This window comes from Eleutherodactylus coqui, chromosome 11 (assembly GCF_035609145.1).
Source record: "Eleutherodactylus coqui strain aEleCoq1 chromosome 11, aEleCoq1.hap1, whole genome shotgun sequence".
NCBI lineage: Eukaryota > Metazoa > Chordata > Amphibia > Anura > Eleutherodactylidae > Eleutherodactylus > Eleutherodactylus coqui.
In genome coordinates, this window is record NC_089847.1 from 102,508,662 (window position 1) to 102,535,928 (window position 27,267).

A 27,267-nucleotide genomic window follows, 5' to 3' on the forward strand; every position below is an offset into this window, starting at 1 on the left:
TGTCAAAACACTTCCTTTTCTGCTCTCCTCTTACAATCATCTCCAAGATTTGTCTCGTGCATAGTCTAGAACGTGCTACCCCAGAAGATCCGACACTCTCCAACCTTCGTTGTTCCATCCTTCCATTTGCATAAATTTCCCAGAGGAGCATGCATGGCTTTATAAGTTTTCTTACACCTACTAAGTGCTTTCTCTAAGGAGCAAATATGCCCCTTCTGATCCCTAGACTCAGCGCTCCAGCTCATATGAGCCCATAACTTTATTTTATGGGGCTCATAGAAGTTGACAGAATTCCTTTAAAGGAAAAATACCAAAAGATCCTTAAAAAAGGATCCGGCACTCTCCCACCTTCAAAACATTCAAAAACACCCTAAAAAACCTTCTTCTTCAGAGAATAGCCAATGACCTACATTAATCCTCCTACCACTGCACTGCCTTATGAGAAGCATCTACCCTCACCTACTGTCTCCTTCCCTTGTAGATTGTAAGACCTCATGGGCAGGGTCTTTTCTCCCTCTGTGCTAGCTGATTACTCATTTAGTCCTATTCATTTTTCTTGCTTTTTCTTTGTTATATGCTGAAAACATTTTCTTATGTACAAGAACCTGGAATTAATGGTGCTTTAAATAATGTTTCCTATTCCAGAACAACCAATGGAGTCTCTAGTTTTTACCTGTACAACATAAAGCTAGATCGGTGGCTATCAGGTCTGATGTATTTTTGTCAATACTGTCGTCATGTCAGAGGTTCCTAATATCTGCGCTATTCATCAAAAGCAGAGTTAAAAAATAAAAAAATTGTCTCTGCTGCCACAAACCAAGATTGAGTTTAATGGACCATCTATAATTCCCTAAGGATTAAGTTCCACCTATTGGTGACTGCTAAGAAATAAACTTCTATCAAGTAACTGTATAATTAGGTCAATGATTCCCAACCAAGGTGCCGTAGCCCCCCCCCCCTTCCCCCCGGGCACAATGGTGCCACAACACTTATGGGAATCAGAATTAGACCCATTAGGGACTATTTAGCAGCTGGCCATTAACAGCCATAAGCACTACAGGAAGTGGGAAGAGAGAAAGCGCCATAGGCAAGCTCCACCCATACTCGGGCCGCCTCACCTGCTGCCATGCCAAAGATAAGCACTCCCACTCAAGAAGCTGCATCGATGTCCCCAGACTATACAAGAGTAAGTGTAAAGGTACAGTATGCTTATACTTTTCTCTATGTAAGAAAAGAAATTTGTGCAAACACATATATTGCAGCCTGGGGAAGGGGAAGAGGTTTGAGGGTTGTAGACGTTGCAAAGGGGAAGGATAGTAAAGCTCTGGATGCAATTATATTGCAACACAGGGATATTCTAGCTGTTTTTTGTAAAACAAAAAAATTCTTGAGAGGTGTGCCCCAAGACTAGAAAGGTTGGGAAGTACTGAGTGATGTAATGTGAAATGATGGAGAAAAATGTTTGTATTGCTCTTTTTCACTCAAAAGACTCAAAGTGCAGCTTGAAAATTCCAGTTATTGGTATGTAAGGAGCTGTGAAGAAGAGAATTCATAGTTGTGGGGAGCAATGTCCCTAACACCCACTCATGTCCCTAACACCCACTGAGGTCAATTTCTCAAAAAACCCAATTAACCTTCCAGTATATTTTTGGAGTCTGAGGACAAACCCAAGCAAGGAAGGACTATACATACAAACTCCATTCAGACATACAAACATTCTTGGCCAGATCTGAACCCAGGACTCCAGTACTGCAAGGCAATAGTGCTACCCAGCGCATCTGGAGCTCTATATTAGAAAAATAGAACTATTACCCTTATAAAGAATTTTTGATCTATTTAAAATCAATAGAATTAAATCTTAGGTACACAGGTATACCCAAAATCACCTCCATGAACTGATTCACCACCCAAGCCACCAAGAATAGACACTTAACAAATTTACAAATTGTTTGTAAATTCCTTGGCAATCTAAAAATGGAAGCATTTTGCTGCTTCCAAAAAGGATGCCAACATTTTTGAAAGGACCCCACTAAAAATCCTCGTGAGGACCTAGCTCGAGAAGATCTTCTCAAAGTCGATCTTAAACCTTAACCCCTGATATCTCGGCTCATTAAAACAACCTATAGAAGCTCTGGTATATCTCTTGTGGTACTTCCTCTTATAGAACGTCCTTATCGAAGGGTACACAACTGATCTGTAACCTAAATAAAGAATGTAAAGGAATGCTGTAAGAGAAACCTCATTCCTTCAAGGCAATGCCATCACCTTAAATAGATAGACGTAATTACAGTTGTCGTGGAAGAGACTGCATGAAGTCCCACTGGTGTCATATTCCTAAATATCTGGGACTACTTGCCAAACTAATGTCCTAAAGTGGTATTTTAGTGTGTGTGGCAAACGTATCTATCAACCTATAGACTACACCTTACTAGTGAAGACATCTGTACATCTCCTAGTCCTAGCATACTCAAGAGTTGTGCTCAACATCCTTCTGGTAAATCAGAATTCTCCTTCGCGGCTTCACCAACGAACACTATTCACTCTGGAATATAATCCCGAAATGAATTGAAACTTAAGCTTCGCCCATTCGCATTTAGAGTAGAATTGGCATAAATCTTTGGAATCTTTTCCATCAATTTCGATACATTTCTTTTCTTGAACGTCCCAGGAGAAAGGCTTCCTTGTCTCAGGAGTTCATAGTAAAGTGTGTTGAAGACCATAGCTGTTTCTTCATAACTGTCCCTGGTGGAAATTTCATAGCACGGATACTTCAAGGCTTTTGAGAGCTTCTCCCCATCATCAGTGGACACCATGCGATCATACTGGAGGTCTTTCTTATTGCCGACAATGACTATGGGGGGCTGTTCTGTTCCTCCTTTCTTATTGGCTGAGTGAATGTGATTAATCAAGAAACATAGTCTCATGACTTCGTCAAAGCTGCAGCGATCTGTCACGGAATAGACCACTGCAAAACTATCGCCCCATTTAATTTTCTCTTCGATCTGAAGGGAGTCCTCCTCCTTTAATAATTGAAAAATACAGATTTGTTAACCATTGAGACAACAGAAATGATCTAATTTCTTGTACAACATCTATTACCTCGTCCTCCCAGCCATCCAATTCTTGGCGGGATTGTCCCATGCAATGGACCTTAATGGGAACCTCTTGTTGGTTCTAGAGCTATTGAACCCCTATGATGTCATGGACATCTATAAAGTAATTTTTTTAGACTTCCTGGGGAAAGCGTAGCTTTAAAATGAAGATATTTACATTTCCCGGCTGCATGTAAATTACTGCCGAGTGGTCCTATAGGTGGGCTGGACTATCTCAGGTGTGCTGGACTATTGTTGCAGCCGTTCTGAGGCCTGCATCGGGCTTGCAGGCCAGACCAGGTTTTGGGTGTGCCCTTGCTTCTCCTGGAGCTGAGGGGCGTGATAGTTGCAGGCGTAAAGTCAGTCAGCACCTGGTGCGGAGTAGCTCGGCTTCTACTTAAACAGTGCCAGCAGTATCTCCTGTGCTGGTTAATCCTTCAGTTACCTTTGGACAGCGACGGAGGAACACACCTTGGCTGAAGCTCCTAGCTAAGTTCTGTTATGCTTTGTTTGGTTTTCGGTTTTGTCTTTCTGTTGTGCCAGGGCTCCCCTATAGGGACTTGTCAGTGGCCCAGGCACGTGTGCAGACTCGCACTTGTCAGAGTGGTCGATCCGCCGAGTAGGCAGGGCCCCCTCCCGGCTTAGGGGACGATAGGGAGAGCATTCCCCTTTAGTTTTTGTTTCCTTTTGCACAGTTATGCCTTTTTGTTTGTGTTTTTGAGGTTGCATTTCCGGAGGACACAACAACTATCTCTAGTGGCTAAGCAGACTATCTTGGCATCCTTCGTATCTCCCCCAACACCCCCCTCTCTGCTGTTGTGACATGAAGACATCTTTCATGTCATCAACACAGTGATCAAACTCTTGTGCCGGCAGCTCTGGGAGCAACGCCTGCACAGCTGAGTCTATTGAATCTGCCCAAAAGAAGGGTTGGTCCTAGAGCTCCTGTACACATGCAAGAGTTTGATTGCCGTGTTGATGATGTGAAGGAAGTCTCATGTCACAGCAGCAAAGAGGGGAGAATTTAGGGGACGTATACAGTCCAGAATGGTGTGTACCTCCCCTAAAGCCAGATGGTCTGACTAGCCAACATGACCACTTGGCACTAATTTACATGCGGGGAGGGGAATATAAATACATTTTTACTCTTTGCCCAGGAAGTCTAACAAAAAACTTTCTAAATGGGCATTTTATTGCTGTAGGAGGTTTAATAGCTCTAGAACTGATGACAGGTTCTCTTTACGAGGTTGGGCTCATGTAAATATGCCACATATAAGGTGTTCGCCCACAATAGCATTTATCACCTGTCCAACACCCATTGCGCAAATATCAAATACGCAATGCAAATGCGCAGGTAAATGGGCTTATGCTCCTGTGACACCGGCCTAAGGCTGTGCTCCCATGGATAAGTGTGGTTTTGGTCAGTAAGAAACAAATTGTGTTCTGTGCAACTTTCATGCGTTTGCAATGCATTTTTTGCGATTTGCGTCCATTTTACATCCATTTTTCATTGTTCTGCACCTCCAGTATTTTTTTTCATGTAGTCCCCATAGTAACATGCGGTAAAAACACATCACAGTCGCATGCAAATCAAATGGTTTGCGATTGTGATCCGTTTTTTTTTACACTCCCATAGAAAATGATGGCAATTTCTGAACAAGAATCGCACAAATATTGGACATGCAGATATTTTTCAAACTTGGACTGTTGATCTGAGAGAAGGGCCAGTTCACATGGGTGAGTAGCACACCCCCGCCGTGATTTTAAAGGCTATTTAGCCTAATGAGTTCCAGATGTGTTCTTTTGTCTGCAGAATTGCGCATATTGAGAGCGCATTTGCACACCTCTCATACACTTCTTTGTGGCCCTCGGTGCGCAAATATACAGGGAAACAGAGCAGGTCCTTTTTTTTACATGCCAAAACATGCTCATGAGAAAGAAAACAATGATATCAATGGGTTAATTCGCATGCGCGCATTTTTCCTTTTTTTTGGATGCGCAGAAAAAAATGCAGTATGCTCTAGTCTCCTACACATTTGCGCAGCAAAAGTCCCCATAGAAGTCAATGGAGAGGCGCAAGTGCACGCAGAATACGCTAGGAAATGCCTCAAAAACTGTGTAATTGCTCAGGGAAAAGAACACATTTGGAATTCATTAGACTAATTAGCTGTTTCAATCGATGCGCAGCTTTTTGCCATGTATGAATGCACATGCCCTCGCGCAAAAAAGCATTGTTCATCACGCAAAAAATGCTACGCTCATGCGTGCATTATTATGCATCTCCTCATGTGAATCCGGCCTTAGTAATGTGTTTCAATAAAGGCCATATACGACCTTGTTCTGAGGTTGACTTGGCTATTGTAGCTTTTGTTGGTTGTTTATATATATATATATATATATATGATTATTACCAGGTAGATACAAGAGCGATCAGTAAGTATAAACCTGCCACATAGTACATACAGAAGCTCTGCCAGCAAAGTGCCACCAGTAGAGAGCCCTGCTAGCAGAATGCTGAATTCATACGGAGATTTAAAAACCAATCATTCCGTCTGAAAGGCATATTACTTTCCTACCACTAGATGGCGACAAAGAGTAAATTCAATTCTATGGGTATAAAGGCTTCTTCACATGGTGTGATTTCGTCCCATTATAATCACGGCCGCATAACGGGCCAAAACAAAACCATTGATTTCAATTCTTGTGCGCTAATAGTACGGGCGACAAAAGAGAGGACTTGCCGTATCTTTCCTACATGTAGTTAAAACGTGCGAGAAAGATACTGCAGGATCTATGTTCCAGCTGTTTTATTCAAACTTGCGCTCCATAATGTAGAGTTTGAATACTCCAAATAAGAGAAAAAACCCCAATCACGTGCAACTGCGCTCCGTAGTGGCAAGCGTAATTGTACATGCGGCCAAGTGAAGAAGCCCTAAGGAAGCAATACTGACATATTGCAGATTAAGGGGGCATTTACACGGGTTTATGTGCAATATGCTGCACAATTCTGCAAGAAAATGAACACATCTGGAACTCATAGGGCTAATTACTTGTTTAAATTGGGGCATTGTTGTGTCCCATCCGCAAAAATCCACGCCCTTCAAGCGCCAAAGATGCAGTAAATACTCCAATATCCAATATGTAAAAAAGGCTAGTTCGTTTTGCAAAAGCGCAGTGGAGGATCGCACAAAAACGCATACGCCCATGCGAAGCCGCCCTCACGAGCCAAAATATGCTGCTGGCTAGCATTTCTCTGCCAATCGCAGTCTTTTTGCCTGTTTCAACACACAGCATATTTATGCGCATAAGGAACGCAAAAAATAGTATTGAATGGCTGTCATTGGTTCATCGAGCGCTGCAGTGATTGGCTGAGCTGCAGCGCTTGAGAACCAATCAGAGCCAGGGCTCCCTGGAGGCAGGGCTTTTGAAGCTCCGGACCAGGAGGCGCTGACTGAAGACTACAAAGAAGTGCCGGAGCTGTGGAGGAGTGGAAAGCGTCTGCTAGGTGATGTATTGTTTTTTTTAATGCATATAGGGCTTATTTTTGGGGTATGGCTTATATTTCAAGTCCACCCCCCGGTCTCCATTTATATCGGCTGCAGCGGTGACGCGGGTTGTTTACGACATATGCAAGGTGGTGGGCAATGCGCTACGCAATTCTGTGGGGAAAAGGCACATCTGGAACTCATTAGGCTAAATAGCCACTTAAATTGGGGCGCAGATGTGTACCACGTGCAAGAAGTGCAAAAAGTACAGTAAAATCACCGACATTTTCACAAAAAGACTTGTTCACAATGCAAATACATTGCGCTGAGGGTGCAAAAAAGCATATTACTGTGTGAACGAGCGCTTAGACCTGCGGATTTTGGTGTGGGATGCTGCAGCTGTGGATTTGGCTGCGTCCTGCGGTGTAATTCCGTCCCGTGTGAAAGGACTCTAAGGGGTTAAGGAATTTTTCTGGCACAATTTTCAACAGGAAACTTCGGTATCTCCTTTAGTAAATCTGCCCCATTGTTTGTAGGCTGTAAGCGTAGAGACGTATAGATTTGCATGGGTGCTGCATACACAGAATATCTGCATAGTTTTTAATGAAGACGGTTAGCAAACTTGTTTCACCTTTTAATTTGATACAAAGAATTGTGAAAGTTTCCACATCCTTTCCATAAAACATGGCTAGAAATATGTCTGATCATACCTGACCAGCCGTGTCCAGGATTTCAAAATGGACAAATTCTCCATCTATGGCCGCCGTGTGTCTGTAAATCATTTCTGTGAAGACAGGAAATATCCCGGATGTAAAAACACAACCAGTCACATTGATTTGCTAATGTCAGAAATTTGGCATAACTAACCGAAAATGTACCCTGCAGGCCAGTGATCTGCAGCCCTGGGCCCTCCAGAACGCCCTGTCTGCAGACCTACCGCCATACACAGCAACAACCATACACAGCAACACGCTATACACAGCAACAACCGGATGTTCACCCACGTGACCGCTGCAGCCGGCAGGGACGTCATGAGTGGCATCCGGTAAACCCGCCTCAGGGCTTCTCTATTACAAGTCCACGTAACAGGTTTTCGGAACATCTCCAGGCCTTTTGGCCGGGTGATGTCACTTGCCAGATGCCACGGCAGAAATGATGGAGCAGCACTGCTCTCAATAACGTACTGTATAAGATAGGCAGGCTGCATACAACCGGGTCGGATTCCCCATGCGGGAGCCCACAGCAGAATCTGACCCTGTGCCCAGTTGGCATCTGTGCCTAACTCTCATTTCTTCTTCTTTCCTGTACTGCGGATGGTGCGCACCGTGATCTGTCGTACATGCGCAGTTCCAATTTTTTTAAACACCTGCGTTTCCCTTATACATTCCAGAAAAGTCGCGGATTCTGCTAGGCAATGTGGCTGTGGGTCGGACGGCTTCCATTGACTTGGACCAATAGAAGCCATGCGTGCGGAATCCGCTTATAAATAAAGCATGCCACAACTTTCCCTCCGCGAGCGGAAAATGACAGTTAGTTTCTGCTTGTGTGCAGGAAAAAGCGTTTTTCCATAGCATGCTATGGGTGGTATTTGCTGCCGAATCTGGAGGTGGGCGCCCACTCCGGATTCCACAATGCAAATATGCCAGTGTGTAACCGGCCATACAATCAAATCTCCAGAGGATGATCTGTCCAGTAGAGAGTCCCTATTGTTGAAGCCATCACTTCATTTGGGTGATACTCAGGGGGTTTCGTAGCCTTATCAATCAGGTATGCCTAATTCTTATGTAGACGTTACATCGGAGAAGAGTACACATGAGAAAACTCATATCTGCGTTGGGGCAGGAAAGGAGAACTGCTGTGGTGGAATAGCTCTGTCTTATGACGGAACCAAACAGTACAGAAGGACCCCATTGACTATAATAGGAGCCATTTGGTTTCCGCTCAGTTGCCCAGCTGTTAGCCACAAGAAAAATCAGTGGGTGCAGCGCTTTTTCTTCTGGCATTTTGTACCGGATCTGCAATGGGACCTCCAACCGGAGGTCCAACGCAGATGTGAACCCGCCCTAAAACACATTATTGCATCAAAGCGTCTATTTAAAAACATTTATAAACCATCCTGAAGGTCTGGAAATAAATCAAACAAATGATCGCTTCTTCTCGGGACGTACAGTGACTCATCGGAGAGACTACTCACCATCTGCTTTTACTTGTGGATGCCGCTGCATGTAAATTCTATTACTTATCCCCCGGTCATACAATAATAATGGAGTAAGCCAAATGTTATTAATTACTAAAAGGGACCCTTCACACCGGACAGAATTACGCAGCGAAATCCGCAGTGGTAAAATGCGCAGATTTTAATACAGAATTACAGGCAGGTTTTACGCCATTTTCAATTCCGCAGGTAGCCTGTAGATTTTGGTGCAGAAATTACCGCGGCTTGCAATGCCTCGTGCTGCCTATTCCGTCCCGCATGAAAGGTCCCAAATATCATCTTGTATCTGCAACACTTCCAACCTCTTACATGGGTTGTACGGGATTAGACATGGCCGCTTTCTCCCAGGCACAGAGCCGCACCTGTTCGTGGTTTCTACCTGCTATTGCAGCCCAGCTTCATTGTGAATGGAGACAAGTTCAGAACCTGCAGACAGGTGTGGCAATGTTTCTGGGAGAAGGCAGCCATGTTTTTCTAGTCCTCTACAATCTTTATGAAGCTGCAGACCTGCATACATTCGCATGGATGATTCTTCTCTATTTTCAGCCCCATAAGAGCCTATATGACTATTCAGCGAATGTTAGGCCACTGCATGTCCTGTTCCTATCCGTTTACAGGGAGGACAATAAGACGGTGCGCAGGGTTCTTGGAGATGGTACAGCATACAGACAGGTGTCCGTGTGCCGTGCCATGCGTGTTGCACCCAAGTGACTTGGGCATAACACACATATGGCTGCACGAATTCGGACTTAGTAATAAGAGGACAGAAGAAGTGGAGTGACACATGACTGCTGGACAAAAGGGTTTTCTGTACCCATATAGACACATAGGTCTGCATGGGGGCTGTATACACAAATCGATTCAATATTTTTAACCAAGACTTTTATTAAATTTCAGATTTATTTAGGCAAGAAACAATTAGGATTGCAAAAGTGTGCATACCCTTTGTAATGCTGCTCAGGTTTTGATTTAATGATGCGCAGTTTGGGATCACAAGCAGGTGTAGATGCATCATTTAATGGTTTTTTTTCAGGGAAATACTATGAATGAGCTACCCTCAGTATAGGTCATGAATAGTTGATCCGCTGGGGTCCGTGCGCGGTAAAAACAACACATCTTGCTCCACTTTTCTGCGCATTTGTGCACCAAAGGTCCCCGTAGAAGTCTATAGGGGGGGGGGTACAAATGCCTGCGCAAGGTGATACGTGAACACTAATTCCACAAGAAAAAGAACACATCTGGAACTTATTGGCCTAAATAGCCTTTTAAATCGGGGCTTGTTTGTGTTCAAAAAACCCTACCTTGCGAGAGCAAAAAGTACAGTAAAATACCCCAATATGTGCACAAGAAAGACTCGTCATAGCGCAAATACATTGCGCTGAGTAGTGCACAAAAACACATGTGAAGCCATGTGAATAGTAAACAATGGAAGTTCCTATTATATAACAGCAAGCAGAGATCTTTAAAAAAAAAACTATGAGGAATTGATACAGAAAGTATATTGAAAACTAACCCTTCTACAACAAATAGTCTTCATTCACTAAATCCGGGGATTGCGGTTGATGTACTTTGTATCAATATGTGATGGGAAGCTCCTCCGGACGGAGATCCTCTAGAATGTAAAGTGATTGTTTTCTCAGAATTCATTACGCACCCAAATAAACAGATTAAGTGGAGCGACTCGGCGGGCTGTGTGACCATATAAGGCCCAGGCAATGAGCGGCGGAGGGGATTGTAAGGCTTGAAAAAGCTTCAATCACATGAGAGCTCTTGGGTTTTTATTATGGAGACCCGGTTGCAAATGAAATTAAAAGACTAGTAATCTGGGGACAAAGGCTCTCCGTGTGATACAGCAACATAGCGGACAGATACATAGTGGAATGCAGAATACTCCATATATAATGGTCTGATTCATGTTCTATAAGACGGCCATATAGATTATCGATCCTTTTATATTTAGATTATATCTGGCGCTTCAAGTTTGATTTTTCTTAAAACATTTCATTTTTAACAGCAAAATTAATGTTCTCGCATACGAAAAAAGTGTACGATTTTCCAGTCTAATTTCTTTTTAGCCTATTGAGGATGTAAATATTAAGTGCTTAGTCCTGGGCTTTAATACTGCCCTATTGTAAATATATGGCACGGGTTTAAAGCTTTTGTAGTGAATAGTGGAAGCTACAGTGCCGTTTCCTCAATGGGACCCCGTGATCATGTGATCGCCAGTGATCCCTGGCGGGGCAGAGCCCAGCCCAGCCCAGATCTGTCAGCGACTATTGCCACTATAAGAGGCTGTTTTCTCTGTAACTGGGGCTCCTATTAGAGATGAGCGAACGTGCTCATCTAGGACAATTACTCGATCGAGCATCGCATTTTTCGAGTAACTGCCTACTCGGGCGAAAAGATTCGGGGGGCACCAGAGGGCGGGGGGCGGCAGGGTGGAGCAGGGGGTAGCAGGGGGGGCATGGGGGAGCTCTCTCTCTTTCTCTCCCCCCCCCCCCCCACTCCCCACCGCAACCCTCCGGTCACCCCCGGCGCACTCCGAATCCTTTCGCCCGAGTAGGCAGTTACTCGAAAAAAGCGATGCTCGATCGAGTAATTGCTCTAAACGTGCACGTTCGCTCATCTCTAGCTCCTATGAATTCTGCTTTTATGGATGCTCTAGTTATAGTGGAAAACTGTGCAATGACAGTGTGAATGTTCCCCAGAAGTCTTATATGATGTGATGGAGGAAACAGAGGTTACAAAAATAGTTACAAAAAAAAGAAAAAAAATTACAAAATTAAAAACATATATAAAAAAAGAAAGTAACCCACCACGACACCAATCTAAACCGTTACCATATCCTGTCTGTAATGCGAGGCTATACTAATTATATATCAGAATGTCCAAAAAGTTAGCATAAACATACCAATTTTAAAAATATAGAAAACTATACATTAAAAAAAATATATATTTTTTTTTTTCAACTTTTTCTACACATTACCCCTGGCCATTACCTGACTTATATCCTGCATTTGTCACCATTTTTCCTGCAGGGTGTAAATCTGATTCTCAGAACTGCAGGGTGGATCCTGGTTGCTGTGCTGTGTTACATACACTGCACAGAAAACTGCAGATGCTACTCTACAACTGCCGGTAACACATACAGTGACATAGCAACATCATGTAGGAAAGTGCACAGCAGTACTGAGCAATGGAGATGAGAATAAACAGCAGCAATTCACTGACCATTAGCTCCAGCAGACATGTCTGCGTGTGTCAACTCTCACCCTCCTCCCTCTTCCCCTCTGCTCCCATAGACTTTAATGAGCATGAAGCCTCATCTCCCTCCTCCACTGTGCTGACCTACAGTATAAAGTCGCACCAAGCCTGATGGAAAATGTAGTTTCTAATCCTTTTTGTGGTGGTAGTAACTATGCCCCCCTCACCTAGCAAAAACTATATATGATGGCTTGACCAGGTGAGGGAGGCTACAGATGTGGATTTTGACATAGATTTTAGAGGAATAGTTAAAACAATAAAAGCAGCAGTACTTACCCATCCTCAGCCCTGGTGATCCAGTGCTGCACCCCTCTCCCCAAACTCCAGCAATTGGCATTCTCACTTCCTAGAAGTTTACAAACTGTTGTATAAATTTTAGGATTGGGGTTGTATGCTCAGTCATGCTGGAGAATATAAAGGGAGTCTCACAAATACTCTTTATGACACCATTCAGACATGCCATTGAAGTCAACTTGATGGCAAACCAGTTGCTGTTACCCTCCCTAATCACGGTGGTGAGCTGCAGTTATAGGTGACCTCATTACCACCAAATTGCCATTGCCAGGATCAGGATCCTAGTGATCAAACAAGGGAATCTCCTCTCCTTTACACACAACCTGATTTTCCGTCCATAAGGGCCCTTTAACACGGACGCATGTACCCCCAATGCAGAACCGGCTACTACAACCCTTTCGACCGGAGCAATAAGCAGCTGATAAAAGGATTTTGTAAAAAGGGGGAAAGGATCAGGCAGAAGCTTCGCTCCAGAGACAAGGACTGATTGTATGATAATGTAATCAGCGCAGTAGAATCTGGCAAGGAATAACAAGTATTATTCAAGTGGAAAATCACTGTACACACAGCAGCCGCGCTCACGGGCAGCTGGCTAACCAACGCATCTTGTTCTGGCATATGTGGGAGGTAAAAAATAAGGTTTTTATGTTTACAGATTTAATATCATTGTTATTCATTATGGAATGAAATATCTTTAGAAAAGGAACAAAGTGAAAAGTCACTAATATTTGGTTAAGGCTTTATTCATACCGGTGTGCCCGTGTGATATCCACAAGAAGGGGCACAAAAGCATGGATTGGTTGAGTTCGCATGGGTTACTCTCGTCTGTAAATCGGACCAGAACAGCACATAGATCACATCTTAAAAGTATATTTTCTATAGTAAATACCCAATGTCTGTTGACCTAGAGATGTATTGTATATGTGCAGTATATATGTTTTCCAAATGCTAGAACACTGGCTGGATAGACGATTATGGTTGAAAGTATGAAGGTAGGAAAGGAGGTGATAGGTAGAGAGAGAATAGATATGAGATATGAGAGAGAGATGAGATATGAGAGAGAGAGAGAGAAATGAGAGAGATATGAGATATGAGAGAAAGAGAGATGAGATATGAGAGAGAGAGAGAGAGAGAGAGAGAGAAATGAGAGAGAGATGAGATATAAGAGAAAGAGATGAGATGTGTGTGTGAGAGAAAGAGAGATAAGATATGAGAGTGAGATATGAGATTGAAAGAGAAAGATGAGAGAGAGGTGAGATGTGTGTGAGAGAGAGAGAGATGAGATGTGAGAGAGAGATAAGATATGATAGAGATGAGATATGAGAGTGAGATATGAGAGAGAGAGCTATAAGATGAGAGAGAGATGGAATGTGAGAGAGATATGAGATGTGAGAGACAGATAAGATATGAGAGAGATGAGATATGAGAGAAAGATGAGAGAGAGCTATAAGATGAGAGAGAGATGGGATGTGAGAGAGAGAGAGATGAGATGTGAGAGAGAGAGATGAGATGTGAGAGAGAGAGATGAGATGTGAGAGAGAAATATGAGATAGAGAGATATGAGATAGATATAGACGAGAGAGAAATATTACAGAAATGTGTGAAAGAAAGAGAGATGGGATGTGTGAGAGAGATGAGATGAGAGAGAAATAAGAGACATATGAGAGATAATATATGAGAGAGATGAGATGTGTGTGAGAGAGATAAGATATGATGAGAGAGATGAAATGTGAAATATGAGAGAGATAAGATATGAGAGAGATGAGATAGAAAGAGAAAGATGGAAGAGGGAGCTATAAGATGAGAGAGAAATATGAGATAGAGAGATATGAGAGAGATATGTGACAGAGATGTGTGAGAGAGAGAAATGAGATGTGTGTGAGAGATAAGATATGAGAGTGAGATATGAGATAGAAAGAGAAACATGAGAGAGGTATAAGATGAGAGAGATGGGATGTGTGTGAGAGAGAGATAAGAAATAGAGATATTAGATAGGAGATAAATAGATATAAGAGAGTCAGATATGAGATAGATAGATATGAGATAGATATGAGAGAGAGAGATATTAGATAGATAGATAGATAATGATATATATATATATAGATAGATAGATAGATAGATAGATAGATCTGAGAGAGATAGATGATAGATATGAGATAGATAGATAGATAGATAGATAGATAGATAGATAGATAGATAGATAGAGAGATAGAAGCCCTTTTACACGGGCTGACAGCAATCATTAAAATGAACGAAAACCAACAAAATCATCGCTAGTTTAAGTGTCCTTTACACAGGCTGATGCCAACCGTATCACTCATCTCACTACAGCATCATCCTTGTCGGCAGCACATCCCTCGTTGACTCGGGAAGATGTGCTGCCAATAACAATTTTTTTCTGCAGCATAAATAAACAATTAGCTAATGACCAAGCATTTGCTCATTGGTCAGCTACTCATTAGCACATTTATATGGCCCGATGATTGTGCAAAGAATAGATGGACAGACAGACTTACCAAGGGTTGGATCATAATCTCCTATAAACCGTTTGGTGACGAATCTGACAGTAAGTGCTGGTAAGAAAAAATAAAGTTTCATTATAAAAGCTGATTAGTTAATTCAATTATTGATTATTTCAATCCATATCTAATACACCTTACTTGCATTAACCCTTTCCAATCCACTGTCTGACATCTGAAGACATTATGATTTAAGGCTGTACAGCTCCAATGTTGGAAGACGTCAGTTGGGGTTCTCTTACTGTATATTGCCAGCCTCTCTGATGTCAGAGACTATCCGTGTCACCTCATGCAGTACTGGCTTTAGCCAGCAGATAGCGCCGTTGAATAATGGCAGAAAGAGTAAACCCCCTAGGAAAACCAGGATACAAATTGGATTGGAAAGGGTTAATACTACAATGTCATTATTTTTCTATAATAACAGCAGGGTGAGCAGTTTGTGATCAGTTTGTTACCAGGTACAGACCATATGAAAACTGCTGACTGAAGTCAGATTACCCCCATAACATGCGCTTTTTCATTTATAATCCCAGCAGAGATATTCTAGCTGTCCATAATATAACACCTATGATTAACCTCATCCTCAAAATAGTCTAAATTGTCCCAATATTGACTGCAGGGTCCATGTGTTATATATACTGGTATTGCTAGTAAAGTGTATACAGTATTACACCATCCTATCAAATGTAATTGGAGATCTGAGCAAGAATGAAAAGTAGTATTTATTTACATATGTTAATACTTAGTGGGGCTCCTTTGGCCCTAATTATATCGGATACTCTCTGTGGCATACTTTCTATTAACGTCTGATACACTTCAGCTGGTATTTCCCTCCATTCATCCTGCAAACATCTGGTAAGTTATTTCAAAGATGATCCATTGGCCCGTCTACAGTGGTGCAAGGGGCGTCGCTATTAGACAGTTGAGCAATGAAAGACTGTTCTATGGAGTGATGAATCACGCTACTCCATCCTCATATTAGAATGATGCAGTTGGGTGTGGAGGATGTCTGGAGAACACCTTTTGCCTTAGTGTGTTGTGCCAACAGTTAAGTATGGTGGAGGTATTATCTCGGTCCGTTGGTTGTAGTGGCAAGAGCCATGAACACAGAGGTGAACCCTGACATTCTAGACAATAATGTGCTGCTGACAATGTGGTAATACTCTGGAAATGGTCGGCCATACTTCCAACAAGACAACGTGTCTTGTCACAAATCCAACACTGTTTTACGTTGGTTTGAGGATATGTATATTCCACTGTTGTACTGTGCTGCACAGAGTTCTGACTTGAAGCTGACTGAATATCTTTGGGATGAACTGGAAAGTCCATTCAGAAAATATGCGTCCAACTTCTTTGAGAGAACTCAACAGACATTTTCAGGATGAATGGAGGGAAATTCCAGCTGAGGTGCATTAGACGCTAGTAGGCATTCTCCACTCCCAGGTACGGCCATCTGATGCAAAGATGAAGTAGTGCGATTTATCATTCCATAGAACGTTCTTCCATTACTTCAACTTCCAATGACAACGCTCCTTGCACCATTGTAGATGGGCCGATACATCTTCTTTGAGAGAACTCACCAGATGTTTGCAGGATGAATGGAAGGAAATACCAGGGGAAGTGTATCAGACATTAGCAGAAAGAATGTCACAGAGAGCATCCAGTGTCATTAGGGCCAAAGGAGCTCCACTAAGTATTAATATATTGAAGTAAATACTACTTCAAATTCGTGCTCAGGTGTCCAATTACTTTTTGTGAAATAGGGCATTCCTCCTGTGGCAAAGCAGCAGTATTCAGTCCTAAGCTCTTGCTCAGGACCTGAAGGTTGCGAGTTCAATCCCCACATGGTTTAGGTAGCTAGCTCCGAGGTCAAGAAAAAGAGTACCGACCTTGCTATGGGGTAGGGGGGGTATAAATAAATAAATTACCTGAAAGTGCTGCAGAATAAATTGGCACTATGCAAATAACAAGTCCCTCCCCCAACCTCCTTTTCCCTCAGCTGCTGCAGGACCTCTTTTGAAGAGCAAGGGGGAATTTTATATCTTCTGTTGAATAATTCATAAGAAACTCTCTCATCCTCTTCGAAAAGAAGTGCTGCAGCACCTAAATTTGCCGTATCATAGGTCTGGCTGACAGTTATTCCTCCTGATTCCCCCCATACAGATGCATACTCATCCCAGCATGCAAGTGTTTGAGTATGAGACCCTGCCAAATTCTTCCAGAAATTTAACATGCCCAATCATTTTTTGCCCCGAGAGTTTGGGATGCCCTCCTATATAGTTGACCATTCCTTGGGAAATCAGTGCTTTCAGGTCAACTTTTCTATAGTGTGTATGGGCACGTTGAGGTGTGTAGTATGATTAACATAGAACTGTATAATATACACTGCAGCTGCTGAGGAACCTCTTTGCTTTAACTAGAGAGAGAGCACACATGTCAATCAGTGGTTGGCAGTAGCACGGTAAAGCAATCTATACCAGGCTGCTTCTGCAGGAACAGTTCAGACATGAATGAAAGAGCTGATGCTACAGTGCAATACTGCAGCTCCAATACCCCCAGCCTAGCTTCGGTGACATTCATGCTGCATACCAGGTGCAGCTTCACTGCAGCTCAGCACCATCAAGTCCATATCATTAGCTCTCAGTGATGAGTCAATTTTCTGTAAAAATGCTCAAATGACCCTTAGGCTGAAGATTAGAGAATTGTGTAAGAACCGGGCAAAGAAAACGCGAATTATGAAAATGTCAACTAGGTCAATGCATTTCTAAGCTTTTTATATCAAATGTAGGGTAAGTAAATCTGATCAAAAGCAGGAAGAATAAGTCCTGACAAGTAAATCTGTGATGTGAGTGATTAAAATGAAAAAGCTGAAACTGCTAAAATCTCCATTCTCTCTTTCAAGAAGAGTAGATCTATCAGCAGACTTACTGTACCTCCCGGGTCTATGTCTTCAGGAGCGTGGTAAAGGTTATCTGGTGGATATGATCTGTATAGCACAAGCATCTCATTGTGCTATCGTGTCCCATCTGCCCATCCCAGTTCATTGACATCTAATAAGGATATAATCTATAAAAAAAGGTGCAATACCAGCACTGACTACAAAAAAATAGCACAATTTCCCTCAATAAAAAATAGTGCCTATTGCCACCGTGCCCCCTCAATAAAGAAAATGTGGCACTGTGCCCCTCGATTGGAAAAAGGAAAAAAAACAGCCCTCCGAATTAGTTACAAAACACACTACTCTCTAATGAAAGAGATTTAAACATATTTTAAAAGAAACCGATACAAGTAGAGTAAATATTTAATCTGGTGACTCATTTGACTTTTCTTGTCTATTTGGCCCAGACCGCCTTGCCAATTTTTCAGAAAGACAGCAGAGTTTGCTACCAAAACATCTTTAGCCCAGTACATATCTATTGTGGGTGCAGAAGTGGTAGTTACACCCAGGCCCTGGCCTGGTGGGGCTCAGTGGCCCATCAGTTCCAAAAGTTGGTGAACTCTGTTGCAGATTTTGGTGGACTCTGTTGCAGATTTTCCACTGGCCTGCTGATCAGACCCAATAATTAAAGCAGACCCCCAGATCAGACTCTATAATTAATAATCACCCCAGGCCACATCCGACTCTATAATGAATATAGCACCAGTCCCCAGAACTTAGACCAGATGATAAAAAAAAGTGACTCACCTTTCTTCACTCCTTCTTTCCAAGTGCTGCTCTCCCAGCTTTGTGCATGCTTTGTGTGACATTGCTTTTGCGGCCCTAATCCTCCTCTGTTGAAGCCACTGCACCACATGCTTACACAAATGCACACTATGGCAGTGTCGGATCTCAGTGCAGTGCTAACGCACGGAGCAGAGGAGTACTGGCTTGGAGCAAAAGTAGTGCGCAATACAAACCATGCCCACCACTCTCCAGGACTCCTGTAACCATAAGCCGTTACATCCCTGAAGGAAGCACTCATCATATCAAGTGTTAAGTGTCACAAAGAAAAACTATTTTCTCAATAAAATTGTGCCCCTCTCACCCGCGGCACTGTAGGCGGTTGCCTACCCTCGCCTACCCCCTGTGCCGGCCTTGATCTGGAAAGGGGTTTTTGAGCAACCAGAAGTCCTCCTGGGTCCACCTTTGATCTTAGCTCACATATTTCTTGAAATATTCTTTAAAAGCCATCTACATAATTTTGTCGTTTGCTAATGTATCCTATTGACCCCTGCATTGAATGCGCACAGGAAAACAAATGATGCGGAATGACTTCCATGAATTCAATGTTCCTGCCAATCAGTTAATGCAGCAAATGTTATAGAAAAGTTGACGGCTTGCACATTCCTTCCTGTGGCTGGATAGATGAAGCCTGTACGTCTCACAGCGTGCCAGCACAATCTGCTATTTATCAAGCCATGAATCATCTGCCTCGTAGGGTACTACAAGGTCACAAAACAAACCATTTGTTGTATTGTTTATACTGTTTGTAGGATTTGGTCACATTATTTATCTTGAAAGCAAACTCCGCATTGTCCTATTATTGGCTTTTCATGTCCATCAGTACATTTTAGCTCCTTTGTCTGTAGAAAACATTTGACTAATGCTACATGAAAACTGAGTACACTCCGGGCTAAACGGATAAGTTGGGTTATGCCAAGTGCATGTCCTTAGGAGGTGGAGTATAACACAGAGATTATTGCTTTGGTATTCTTTGAATTTCTGCCAGAAGGAAAAAAAAGTATGGTTAACTGTGTGAGCCAGTTGAAAAAAAGTGCTCTCAGTAATTTTTAAAAAAAAAATTTTTATATCATGAACACCTTCCTTTTGTCTCTGGGCTTTAGGCATAACCTAGTATATTTGTCCATTCCCTCAAAGGCCCGTTGTCATTTTGTGCTGCCAGAACTGGTTCAAAAATTATTTCTGCCTACTACATAGTGGTGTTCATAAGGGGACGTGAAAATAACTTCAAAAAGCCAAAACCAGTTGGTGATGGTTGCCAGCTGGCCAAGATCTGATGAGGAGGTCCTACTTTGTTCATCTGCTGGATATAGGCTTTTTGGTATAAGAGGCTGGTTGCTTTTACCTTTGGTTTGCAGCTGTTAAAGTGCCCAGATATAACTTTAGGATTCGACTTCCTATGAAGGTTTGAGGTAGAAGAAGTTACCAGACTTTAGACTGAAAATCACATTGGCCTTGTTGTAGAACATCGTTCAATACTTCCCGTCTTCTAGTTATGAGGGCTGAGCTGTCTTTTCCTGGACCTTCTTGAGGGCCTTTCGGGTGGGCAAGTTAGTGAGCTCAAGTAAAAAGAACCAAGGCGGCATATTGTTAGAGGATGTGGTTGGAGGGCCCACTCGGGTTTATATATTCCTTAGACAGTCCTAGACTGATCGCTGCCTGGAACTGTAGTCCCTAAGAATGCTGATGGGATCTTCCTTGCAAAGGCAACTCTTAGCTTCGTACCTAAAACAAGATAATGCTCAGTTGGTATTTTGTCTTTCCTTCTGTCCCTATTCTCGATCTTAGAGTTTCATCTTAGATGTCAAAGACAGGATTGAGATGGAACCCTGGACAGAACTCTGGGCTTTAACTGTTAAACAGAGTTGCGCCAAGATTACTTCATTCCTCTTAGAGAATAGTTTTGTTGTCCGTAGAGCCACCATTTGTTATCTTCAAGTAAGTATATTCCTAAAGTTCTTCTAATTACTGCATTTGAAGTTGTCTATTGCAACTCACCCAGAGGTAAAGGGTTTATTTCATTATTTTATAGTCAATTAGATCTCTTTCATAAATGGGCCCGACCTCATTCATGGGGGCACGGGAAAGAGATCTGGGCCATCCTCCAGAAACCAGTACTTGGCAACAAACTTTTGACAGAGCTAGCACAGTTTTGCATCCTAATAAAGTTAAAGAAACTTACAAAATTCTCACTAGATTCCAGAGAGACTATCAAAATTTCTAGCATTCTATCCTAAAATATGCTTTCACAACTGCAGTGAGATTGTCACTTTGGTGCACATCTAGTGGTTATGGCTTTCTGCCCGATCACATTGGAGAAGGGTTGAAGGCCTCATCACCTCTAAACTATCCTCGTGGTCAGATCTCTTTAATTCTGATAAAGTAGACCTTCCGAAGAAACATTCCAAAGTTGCCTCTCGTAGTTTGTGCTCTTCCAAATGCAAAATTTCTATTAGCTGGAAATCCCCAAATATTCCTTTTTGAAAAGCCTTAGCTAAAATCCAGGAAATCCAACATTTCAAAATATTGGTCGGTATAGCAGAAGACAATCTTCTCAAATTCAAAGCCATCTGGTCAGTATGGAGGACCCTTAGTTCCTATAACCAGTTGGAGCGATAATGTGTACTAGGCTTACAACCACTTATGTGACCGCATTTCGGTTTCTAGTATTCCTCGAGACTTCAAAGGTAGCATTGTACTTGTGTTGAAATCATGCGTTGATATACCTCCCCCCTTGTTGTCCTACTCTTAACCTCTTTTGGAGGGGTGAGTCTAAAATAATGAAGGGATCTGTCTCCTAACATTCCTAAAATTTTACATTTCATATATCACCACAGGATATTTCCTCATCAATCAACAACAAGGATAGGATTTATAGTCTTCCTTTACGCATACCGTATATCTAGTATGGTTTTTTTATTGAACTTTCCTGTTAACAAAAGCACTTATTGTTCATCATTGCCCGATTGACCTGGTTTCCCCCTCCCTCCTTTGGTGCACTTACTCCCTTTTTGCCTTTTTCATCTCCTCTCCATTGCAAGATCTCTGTTTCTACTTGTTATTATTGGCTCTATACAGCCAAGACTATTCTGAGATGTGCGACTTGGGTTTTATTCCTACATTGAAATTTTAATAAAAAAGTTTAAAAGAATGAGGGACTCTGGGTCCTGTTAGCTCTTTACCTGCTCTCCAGCCTATCACTGTGTAGGGACTGCAGCACAGCTTTATCCTAACAGATTTCCTATGTCTAAATGAACACATAAAAAAGGACAATAATTGCATGTTTGAGTGCAAACCCATAATAAATTTTGATAAATCAATGATGTGCCATAAAATGGAAGACCAGAGAAAAAGAAAGGTAAGCTAACAGCCAGGGCATCCTCCTGCTGCTTATTTGGACTTTACATCCATTAAATGAGTTAAAGGCACACTTCTTTAAGGACACAATTGACCACAGACCATTTATGCTGCTACAGAGAGACTAACCAGGATGCTTTATAACCACATCATGTTGACAGTTTCCATCTGCAGTAACAGTATTATAAATATAGCTGTGGCTATAATCGAGCCTATAACTCAGGATGAGTTCAGCACTAGTAATGTCACGTACTCTATGTATAGACCATAGAAAGGTGTTCTTATTAGCCGTGGTCCGCTGACTCTATCACAGCTTTTCTTTTGTATATACTACCCCCATTCCAGCTCTACTTAGATTCGGCTTGCAGAACTTGAAATGTGTCAAGTGTGCGGTGAATATGGGATTGACAGTATGTGCTAGGGTCCACCCAGTTGACACATTCCAAGCATCAAAAGCTGAGTCTAAGGCTGCCTGTCCACGGGCAGATTTTCATTGCATTCCCCGCAGTGATAATCTGGCGGCGGGGAACGCAGTGAAAGCTCTTAATAGCATTGCTATGGAGAGCGCTTCCCCCCTGTCCACCAGCGGAGAATCATTGCTGTGATTTGCCGTGATTCTCCGCGGTCAACCTATCTGTCAGATAGGCTGACTGGCGGAGATCCGTCTGCCGTCTCCTGCTCCCGAGTGGCGGCTCCCGTGGCGGAGATCTGCCGCAGGATACCGCAACACCCGTGGACAGGCAGCCTAAGAAGCAAGTACAGATGATCTGGGGTGGTATGCACAAAAGGAAGGCTGCGATAGAGTCAGTGGGGCTGCAGCTGCAAAGCTATACAGCCAGCCCTGCTGATGTGAAGACTTGACAGGTCAGATTCTCATTTCAATAAGGCTGGCTGCATAGCTTTTTAGCCATGGTCCTGACGACTAGATCACAGTCCTTTTTTTTTATTTCTGTCTGCGCTCTCTCCTCCTGAATATTCCTATCAGCTAATGGAAAACCACAGTAAAGTTTATTTTTATTATGGTCATAAATTAGCTGATAAAAAATGCAGAAGAGGAAGGTTATGAGCTCAAAAATAAAGTTAGTCCAACCTCCCTGGCAGATCTACTATTGAGACTCAGACTGCAGTTTCTATATACAATGATAAGTAGAAGCTGCAGAAGACATATGATGTGAAATCTTTCATTAAACCCCATTACAAAAAGTATTGTCAGCCCAAAATACAAGCATTTAAGTAGAAAAAAATGATCCCTAAAAGAGTCAATAGTCTTTAAAGAGGTTTTGAATAATACATTTACTATCAAAGAGATTCTACCATAGTAGAAATTTAATTTGAAGAAAATAATAAGAAATTACAGAACTGTTGACAATATACAATGCAGATTGTACTAATTATTTAATTAAAAGAATCTTGGTTTGTGTTGTATATTAAATTATATAAATTACATTTATTTAAATCCAATTAGTCCTAGATAGAGATGAGCGAGCGTACTCGGAAAAGCACTACTCGCTCGAGTAATTGGCTTTATCCGAGTATAGCTGTGCTCGTCCCTGAAGATTCGGGTGCCGGCACGGAGCGGGGAGCTGCAGGGGAGAGCGGGGAGGAACGGAGGGGAGATCTTTCTCTCCCTCTCTCCCGCCCGCTCTCCCCTGCTCCCCGCTGCGACTCACCTGTCAGCCGCAGCGGCACCCGAATCTTCAGGGACGAGCACAGCGATACTCGGATAAAGCAAATTACTCGAGCGAGTAGTGCTTTTCCGAGTACGCTCGCTCATCTCTAGTCCTAGATGTTTGATGTGGATTAGAGAACTATGTAGAACTGAAACTAATTTATATGTTGCAGAACACTACATTCTTTAGAGCAGATGCACTAGTGAAACATTACAGGCTGCACATATCAAAACTGCCTAAAAGAAAGTCTATCATTCATCTTTGTAGTGAAGTTTATCATAATAAAAACTGAAAATTGTTGTTTCCCCATTGACATGTCCATAAGAGGGCTTGTTTTTGATAGATAAGCTGTGTTTTTAATGATGCAATTTAGTTTACCTTTTATCGTATAGGGTAACATTTGAAAACCTTTTCCACAAGCATATATTGGCCGGCGTTTTCACGTCCGGCCGATATACACTGTCATCTAGGGCGTAGAAGCACATGAACGGGCACACAAATCTAACATTTGTGCGCCCGTTCACACGGCATGGGCCCCAGTGCATATGCCCCGAGGTCACCATGCTGTCGCCCCTTTACCCTCCCCATCGCAGGTTCACCTCTGCTCTCCTCACTGCTCGTTCTTTGCAATTAGAGGGGGCGGGGGTGGAACTAAGTGCTGGCCTGTCGCGCCTCCTCCCATTGATGGCTATAGACAAGGGGCGGACAGAGATTGGGAACTTAGCTCCGCCCAATGTCCTGCTCCTTGTCTGCAGCCAGCAATGGGAGTAGGCGGGATAGGGCAGCGCTTAGCTCCGCCTCACCCCACCCCCTCCCATTGCAAAGAACGAGAGGGGAGGAGAGCAGAAGTGAGCCTGCGATGAGGAGGAGAGCAGAGGGAGGGAGTTTAGCAGCCACGCTGCTAAACTCCCTCCCACCTCCGGCCGCTGCCATGGGTTCCCATAGAAGCGCATGCAGCGGCCGACGTATTCCGGCCCAAAAGATAGTTCCACGACTATCTTTTGGGCCTGACTTAAAAACACCAAGCGGTATATTGGCCTGGTCGGGCGCTTTTACATCTCAGGAATATGGCCATGTGATGTGATGCATTGGAATCCAATGCATCAGATCACAGTGTATATCAGCTGGCCATGAAAACAGCCGGCCGATATACGCTCGCGGGAAAGAGCCGTCAAATTGTTGCAGCATGACCTGTCCTCTCACCGCCAGGGAGATGTCTGCTCCAGTAAGAAGGCGAATATGAGCACAGGGCAAGATAGACAGGGCTGGTAGTGGGGGACTCAGTTATTATGGATACACAAAGGACAATCTACCACAAAGACCGTGATGGTCGAAATGGTATGTTGTCTTCTTGGTGCTCAAGTTTGACACATCAAATTGACAGATTACTGGGAGGGGCTGGTGAGGACCGAGTGGTCATTGTGTGCACATTGGCAATAATGACAAAATTAGAGGTAGGTGGAAGGTCCAAAAAAACTATTTTAGGAAATTAGTATGTAAGCGTAGGGTGAGAACCTCCAAAGTAGTATTTTCTGAAATACTACATGTAATGCCACACCAGAAAGGCAACAAGAGATTGGAGAGGTAAACAAGTGGCTCAAGAATTGGTGCAGTAAGGAGGGATTTGAATTCCTGGAGAATTGGGGCAACTTTGCTGTTGACTACAGGTTCTACGATAAGGATGGGCTGGAGGGGGCAGCTGCGCATGGGGACAAGGTGGCTAGAAGGTTGGAGGAATGTTTAAACTAGGGACGGGAGGAGGACAAGTACAGAGATAAAGGGGATGATAGAGTAGACAGTAACCAGGCACTAGGTAATGAGTATGGTGTAGAGCAGTGGGAGGGGTTAGTACAATTAGAACTGGAAAAACATTCAACAGGGATACTCATAATATTTTAAAAAATAACAAAAACCTTTTAAACTGATCGTTGACTAAGAAGTATGAGCAATAAAGTTGACAAATTGGAAGCAATTATATCTGAGGAAAACTATGACATAGTGTGAATAACTGAGACCTGGCTGGATGAAAGCTGTGACTGGGTGGTTAACTTACAGGGTTCCAGTCTGATCAGAAGGGATAGCAACAACCAGAAAGGGAGAGGGTTTATGTTTTTTGCAAAATCCTGTTTAGAACCCACACTATGGGAAGATATATGGGAGGGAGATGAACATGTTGAGTCTCTGTGGGTAGAAATACATGGAGGGACAAACAATAAAATCGATAGTTGTTTGCTATAGGCCACCATATATAACAGAAACCACAATGATGTAATTATTATGGGGGACTTTAACTACCTGGATATGAACTGGGAAGTCAAAATCTGTAGATGTCATAAAGGTAGTAAGTTTCTGTCAATAGTCAAAGATAATTACATTATCCGATTTGTACAGGACCCAACTAGAGGGACGGATATTTTGAACTTAATATTATCCAACAGACCTGACAGAATAACAAAGGTGCAGGTTGGGGGCACTTGGGAAATAGAGACCATAATATAACACGTCCACTTGTTTTTCAATAGGGAGTTTTATCGGGGAGCTGCATAAATTCCTAACTTTAGGCAGGTAATTTTGATCAAGTTAGAGATGCCCTTAACCAATGATGCCCTATTGATGCCAAAGGGCCAATGACGCCCAAACTTCAGCTTCCTCACAGAAGACATGACATTTTCTCCTAGGATTTTCTGATACTTTATTAAAACCATCTTACTCTCTACATGCTGGAGCTTTTCAGTGTCAGAGGAAGCAAAGCAGCCCCAGAGCATTACTGCTTCACTGTAGGCAAGGTAGTCTTTTCAGCATATGCTTTATTCTTCCTCCACTAGACATACCACTGATCTATAGGCTCAAAAAGTTCCATATTTGTTCTGTGGCTTATTCACATGGTTTTAAGCATATTGCAGCCAACATTTGGGGGGCTTTTGGGTCAGTAGAGTTATACATCTCGGGGTTCGGGCATGAAGACCTTTAGCGTTTAGTACGCTCCATACTGTGTAAATAGAAACCTCAGTGCCTGTTGCCACCAAATCCTTCTGCAGGTGTTTTGCAGTCACTCAAGGATTTTTACCACCTGCTTCCTCAGGAATCTGGTGTCAGCCAGTAATAACGTCTTGCCAGTGCAGGAATTTCATTTGTTTTATCTCAAGCACACCTGATGCAACTAATGAAGCCCTTGATTAGTTGCATCAGGTGTGCTTGAGACAAATGTGTGCTCATATAAGACATTCTTTTCACAGAATTGAATAATTCTGAGATTGCGGTAGACGTTAAAAGTGGCATTTTGTGTTGAATTTGGAAAAACTACTTGTATTGGTTGTGTTGAGCTATTTAAATTGTTGTTGTTTGATTGCTTTTTTTGCAAACAGCTGAAAGTTAGTAAATTTGGCAAACATAATTGACAGTAGGGGGTGAATAATTCTGAATGCAAGGGTAAGTGTGTAGAGCGTGTAGATGTACACGCTGTAGATGATCCATGTTAACCACATACATATTACCGCTAATTGCCAGGCTACACCTGGTTTGGATATGGTTTCAAGTCCAAGTGCATCCCAGAAGTTAGCGAAGATCCACGTGCAGTTACTGCGGACCGTTGGCAGTCTGTACAGGCACCCTAAAAGCAACTGCATCAACAATGCATAATTTCATTAACT

The 27,267-nt window shown here is 42.7% G+C and overlaps 1 protein-coding gene across 1 annotated transcript in view; it reads right to left on the reverse strand.

Annotated features, from left to right (window-relative positions):
* Positions 1–1,005: 1,005 nt before the first annotated feature.
* The window catches only part of LOC136582893 (ras-related and estrogen-regulated growth inhibitor-like), a 37,657-nt gene continuing 11,395 nt past the window's right edge, over positions 1,006–27,267 (reverse strand). Inside the window, exons 2-4 of the mRNA XM_066584185.1 lie at positions 14,867–14,923; positions 7,288–7,361; positions 1,006–3,020 (exon numbers count right to left, since the gene is read on the reverse strand). Of these exons, the coding sequence (XP_066440282.1) occupies positions 2,538–3,020; positions 7,288–7,361; positions 14,867–14,923 (614 nt within the window). The 3' untranslated portion in view covers positions 1,006–2,537. The remainder of the gene's footprint in view (positions 3,021–7,287; positions 7,362–14,866; positions 14,924–27,267) is intronic.